The sequence below is a fragment of the Acanthisitta chloris genome, unplaced genomic scaffold (genome assembly GCF_000695815.1).
Source record: "Acanthisitta chloris isolate BGI_N310 unplaced genomic scaffold, ASM69581v1 scaffold12105, whole genome shotgun sequence".
NCBI classification, from domain to species: domain Eukaryota; kingdom Metazoa; phylum Chordata; class Aves; order Passeriformes; family Acanthisittidae; genus Acanthisitta; species Acanthisitta chloris.
Window position 1 is genome coordinate 4421 of NW_008675390.1, and position 6031 is coordinate 10451.

The 6031-nt window shown below is 40.2% G+C and overlaps 1 protein-coding gene across 1 annotated transcript; it reads left to right on the top strand.

Moving 5' to 3' along the window:
• Positions 1-4367: 4367 nt before the first annotated feature.
• On the top strand, positions 4368-5604 carry LOC103803190 (pulmonary surfactant-associated protein A-like; the record flags this gene model as incomplete). The annotated part of the gene is made up of 2 exons (XM_009075729.1): positions 4368-4445; positions 5228-5604. Coding segments are annotated over 2 exons (455 nt in total), but the record flags the coding sequence as incomplete, so codon positions are not given.
• Between the last annotated feature and the right edge of the window lie 427 nt (positions 5605-6031).

A 6031-nucleotide genomic window follows, 5' to 3' on the forward strand; every position in this document is an offset into this window, starting at 1 on the left:
GTGACCCACTTATTGGATGAAGGGAAGGCTGTGGATGTGATTTACCTGGACTTCAGCAAGGCATTTGACACGGTCTCCTGCAGCATACTTCTAGAAAAACTGGCTGCTCATGGCTTAGATGGGTAGACTCTTCAATGGGCAAAATTCTGGCGGGATGGCTGGGCCCAGAGTGTTGTGGTTAGTAAAGCTCAATCCAGTTGGAGACCAGTCACTAGTGGTCTTCCCCAGGGCTCAGTACTGGGGCCAATCCTATTCAACATCTTTATTGATGATCTGGGCATGGGGATTGAGTGCACCTCCAGTAAAGTTTCAGACAACACTAAGTTGGATGGGAGTGTTGATCTGCCTAAAGGTAGGAAAGCTCTACAGAGAGACCTGGACTGACTTGATCAATGGGCTGAGGACAACTGCATGAGGTTCAATAAAGGAAAATGTTGGTTTTGCACTTGGGACACAACAACCCCATGCTGCACTACAGGCTGGAGTAGGAGTGGCTTGAGTGTTGTTCATCAGAAAGGGACTTGGAGGTGCTGGTGGACAGCTGGCTTAATATGAGCCAAAGTGTGCACAGGTGGCCAAGAAGGCCAAAGGCATCTTGGCCTGTATCAAGAATAGTGTGGCTATCAGGACTAGGGAAGTGATCATCCCCCTGTACTCAGCATTGGTGAGGCCACACCTGAAGTTGTGTTCAGTTTTGGGCACCTCAATTTAAAAAGGACACTGAGGTGCTGGAGTGAGTTCGGCGAAGGGCAACAAGACTCATAAAAGGTACGGAAAACATGTTGTATGAGGAACAGCTGAGGGAGTTGGGTTTGTTTAGGCCTGAGAAGAGTGAGTTCAGGGGTGACCTTGTGGCTCTCTACAACTACCAGAAAGGGAGTATGCCTGCCATGCCTGCGGTGAGAGGACTAGAGGGAAAGGTCATAAACTGAGACAGGGGAGATTCAGATTAGATATTAGGAAAACTGTTTTCACTGTTAGGATGTTCAGGCACTGGAATAGATTGTCCAGGGAGATGGTGGAGTCACCATCCCTGGAAGTGTTTAAGAGGCATCTGGATCTGATGCTGGAGGATATGGTTTAGGGGTTACAGCAGAGTGACAGGGTAATGGTTGGACCTGGTTATCTTAGAGATCTCCTTCAACCTTGATATTTCTATGATATGTGGCTCAAAGTAAGATCAGAAAATCACTTAGAAGTTATGACTGTTGTATTAAATATTTTGTCAGGCAATCATAAACAAGCATAACATAAAAGTAGGACTATTTTAATATCTATTTTAGCTTGCTTCATCTTATTAACGCTGATGAAATTCAAGAGAAGTTTAGACTCTCAGGATTCTATCACAAGGAAAAGTTCTTTCTCCTTCCAGGCCATAAATCAGCATACAAAACCCACTAATGCAGGCCAAACCTTAGCCTCTTCTCACACTTGCCTAACCTGTGGCTTCTTTCAGATGCAGTTGAAATGTCAAAGGCTTTTTCACCACAGATAGAAAGGCCCAGTTTCTTTCAGTGACCTTTTCTAGGACTCACCTAGAAGCCAAGTAATGGGTTGTCTCATGTTCTCTGTTTGGTTTTGATGGGCTTTTTTTTTTCAATAAAACAATTAGAAAGTGTCTGCCAGAAAAACATTAAAAGCATTATGTCAAACACTCAGAAGTTAAGAAACTTGAAATTTAACATGAAATTTTAAATAAAGTTTACTCATGAAAATTTAAAACAGCCCTCTTCTGTCCAGGTACATACAACTCGGTACTTCTTATTTATTTTTCACAGGACTGGTGCCTTTTCTAGGGCACTCAATAAACAATGCTGCAGGAATTAGTCAGGCATCTGTGGGCACACCACCAAGGACAAAGGACTCTACGTCAGTTGCTGAGGTAAGTATGAACGTGCAGGGCACAGGTGCAGAGTGCCTGTGGAGGTGATCTAGGCTTGCTTAGGTCTAGTAGCATCTTAGACTAATACAGATACTGTTCACATTCCCCACCAAGTCTCAAAGCACTTTATTCCTCAAATGGGTGTTAGCCTTGCTGAAACATCAGGCTGCTGTCCTGACACCACAAGGATGATGTGACTGCATCTTACTTGTTTGAATTGGAGCACAGCTTCAAAAAACTTTCCTAAAAGTCTCCACCAGATAGAACCAACACTCAGCTGAGAATAACTGTAAAATGCATCTCCATTTCAGTGATGCTCTTCATCTTTAGGCCTCTGTACTTGCAAGATTGGTGTAAAGCATCTTTTTCCTTCACTGAAAGGTCATTGTTCTGTAATTTATTATATAGATAAAACTGTAATTTATTATATAGAAACTTCCCCTGGGGTATTCTGTAAGTTATTTATGTGCTTCTGTAGCTGTTTCCTCTACACATGGTACAATTGTCTTTTGGCTTTCCTGTTACAGCCATGAGAGTCTGTTTAGTTACAAGACTTCAGTCAGTATCACTGGCAAGTCCTCAGTTTGTGATGAAAATGACAGTGGTGTTCCCAGTGCATATTATATTTCAGGTGAACTTGTTTTGGCTTATCTTAAGTGATATTTGCAATTTAACATTTACGCAGCCATCCTGTGGAAACTTTGGGTATTTCAAATATGTATTGAGAAATTGCTTTGTTCAGCCCCAGGGTTGGTGGAAGGAGTGGAAGCATTTATACAAATTAATAAAGTACCTTCAAGTATTTTCCTCACATTGTAGGTATATTTACCTCTTGAAGAAAATCCTCCTGTCATTCCAGTTAACGTTCATTAAATTTCCCATCATATTTTTGTATTTCCTGTAGGTAAACAGATGAATCTCAAGTTACATGCCCTATAAATTAGACCATTTAACGAGCCTTTCTTAACTCATGTTGGAGCTGCTAGGTAAGTTGAACACCTTTAAATAGGTTTCTGCTTAAATTATGTTGAATCTATTAAACTGTATCACAAAACTTTCTGGTTTAGACTTTTCTGTGCTTCAACATTTTGATTAACAATTTCCCCTGTTTTTATAGACTGTGTCATCTGAGGTGAGGATACTTTAAAAAATGGATGCTGCAGTGGAAGAATAAGTGTTAACAATTGTTTTGCTCTTAAACTGGTCCATAAAGACAGCGTGTCCCAGTTTATCTTGTATGGACTTCCTCTTGGTAAAGCAGCCATGTGTCTACTGCTCTCCTGTAAAATTAAGACAGAAACAAAAGCTTTTTGCATGGGGAAAATGCAATATAATTGTATCAATTGTTCAAAGAAGAGCTTTGAAGGGGACGTTTTGGGGTTTTGCTCTATAGACTCTTGTAGAGTAGCAGACTGAGTCTTTTGGAAAAATATTTTAATTGCTTGAAATAAGCAAACTTTGCAACTACATCAATGATGTTCGTGTCACTGCAGGCAAAGCCTAACAGATACCCAGACAGCAAAATTCTGAACCATTCCTTTTTTCCTGTGTCACTGCAGGCAAAGCCTAACGTAGATAAAACTTCATACCCAGACGGCAAAATTCTGAACCATTCCTTTTTTCCTTTCTTCTTCTTCTTTTTTTTTTTTAATGCAGGACTCTACACTGAAGAGTAAACCAGTTTGGTTTATCTTTGGCTTTAAATGATGATGTCTCCCCTGTTGTTCCACAAAACCTTAGGAGTAGCTTTTTTCCTGCTCCCGCTCTGTGCTCAAGGTAAAGCTGGAGCACATCTTTCACTGCTCGGGTTCAGGCACTTGTCTGAAGATGGGAAAGACGGAGGATTTATACCAGGTACATGCAGTTACTACTCCATTTTTATCTATTGTGTTCTATTTTTATGCCTTGTAAACTCAGTGCTATATTGCATAATGTGATGTGTGTTCTACTTGAGAGAAGACATTTGGATCTTTATTGATTCCTTATATGAAGTAAGGTGCTTAGATCTCCTGTTTAATGACATAGTGGTTCAATTCAGAGAGAAAAGGATGCAATTTTCTGTTGCACAAGAAACTTGTTGCTGAGTGCTAGGTTGGAGCTGCAAGGAATTGTTTCAGCAGTCTGAAGGGTTCTGCCAAGGATTCAGTCCCTAGACACAGTTAAAAGTCAACGAAACTTGATGCAAAAGTGCCAGTGTTTTGCCTGGACTGGCTCAATCACTTAGAGGGATGGCTATCTCAGTTTTCCTGTTCCAGTTTTCCATAAATATTATTGCTCTGTTGACAATTTCCAGGAACATATTCCCTTTCCTTACAAAGATCAGTGTGTGAAGATATTCCCTATTTAAAACAAAGCAGTAAACTAACACACGTCAAACAAACATTTTAAAGGTTCTTATTAATTTCATGCAATTGCTTCTGCTGTATCTTGAAAGCCAAGATTCAAACTGTAACACAAAGTGCATAAGAGCTCTTTTTGATCATAGGTTTCATACCATTGGCTGATGATGAAACGGGAAACATTATCCATCAATTAGAACATCGGATTTCCAGACTGGAAGGAGGTATTTTATCTGCCTTTACTTTTGTCTGTAACTGGATCAGTGGCAGTAAACAACAAGAGCATAAATGGCTTCTTAGGAAAAAGGCAGAATTTTCTGCAGTTTTATTGCATTCCATCTCTATCTTGTCCACTGGTATATCATTGAATGATAACTCTCAAATGGGGGAGGGGAGAATTAGATTTTCATAACTAGTGGGGAGGCACCAAGGTAACAGCTCTTAAGTATGAGTGCAAGCAAGTCAGAAATGTACCAGATTAAAATCTTTGCCTATGTGGAACTGCTGCAAGGACACCTCATGCTGCCAATGGAAAAACTGAACACCAAAAACATACTAAAACAATCGTGATCAGATCACATCTAAGATCCTACTCACTCAAGGACATAACACCAAATGTCAAGGACATTTGCATACTGCTAATCATCTCAGAGACTTATAGAGAGTCTCTAAGAAAATCATATACTTTTTCCAAGTGTAGAATTCCTCAGTTCCTTCCCTCCTTCCCCAAACTCTTTTGTGCTTCTCCTGTTTCATTGTCTTTGTATTTATGTGTTTCTTCCCTTTTTCCCTTCCCCTCATTCTCAGGTTTCTTCTGGCTTTTGGTGGTTACATTTTTCCTTTTCTTTTTTTTTTTTTTTAAATCTTTGATTTCAAGTTCTCCTCTCCTTCACCTTTTCCTGGGTTTAATCTGAAGTTATGGTAGAAAACAGAGGAGTTAAAATTAGCAGCAAAGTGACCACAAAAAAATACATAGAAGTTTAAGTGCTTTCACCTCATCTTGCAGTCCTCCGCTTGGAGAACAAAATAACAGAATCTGGAGGAAAAATATTTTCTACCAATGGGAAGACAGCTGATTTTGACACTACACTGAAAACATGCAAAGAAGCTGGAGGGTCCATTGCTACCCCAGAGAACCCAGGCGAGAATGATGCCATTCTGCACTTTGTGAAAAGTTTTAAGACCTATGCCTACCTGGGGATAAGGGAATCTCTAATTCCAGGCAAATTCCAGATCCTGGATGGTACACAGCTGAGCTATACTAACTGGCATTTAAATGAACCTTCTGGCAAAGGGGAAGAGGAATGTGTGGAGATGTACACTGATGGCACTTGGAATGACAAAAGGTGCAACCACAATCGCCTTATTGTCTGCCAGTTTTAGTGCATCCATCCCCTGCTGCTCTATGAAAAATGCTTCCCTATCGCTTGTATCTTCATTAGTAGCTATTGAACTCAGATAATGCAGCATGAAAAATAAAATTCACTCTTTTCCAACCTGATTCATCATTTAAACAAATGCCAGCCATAAAGAGGAAATTGTTTATAATGAAAGCAGTGGCCATTTTGTCTGTTTTGTTATTCATTGCCCATTGAGTTTCTTAACACTATTGCCTGTGGGTTCCTACTGCTGTTAGCCTGCTGATTTATTACAAGACCAAAAAGTAGATTTCTTGGGAACATACCTAAAGTGACTTGCAGCCACAGGATCTTCCAGCACCCCTTTACCCATGAGCCTCAAGTTATGAGTTTTTTGATCCCTTTCTGTAAGTTTCCCTCACCAAAACTACCCATCCAGACACTCCTTCTAC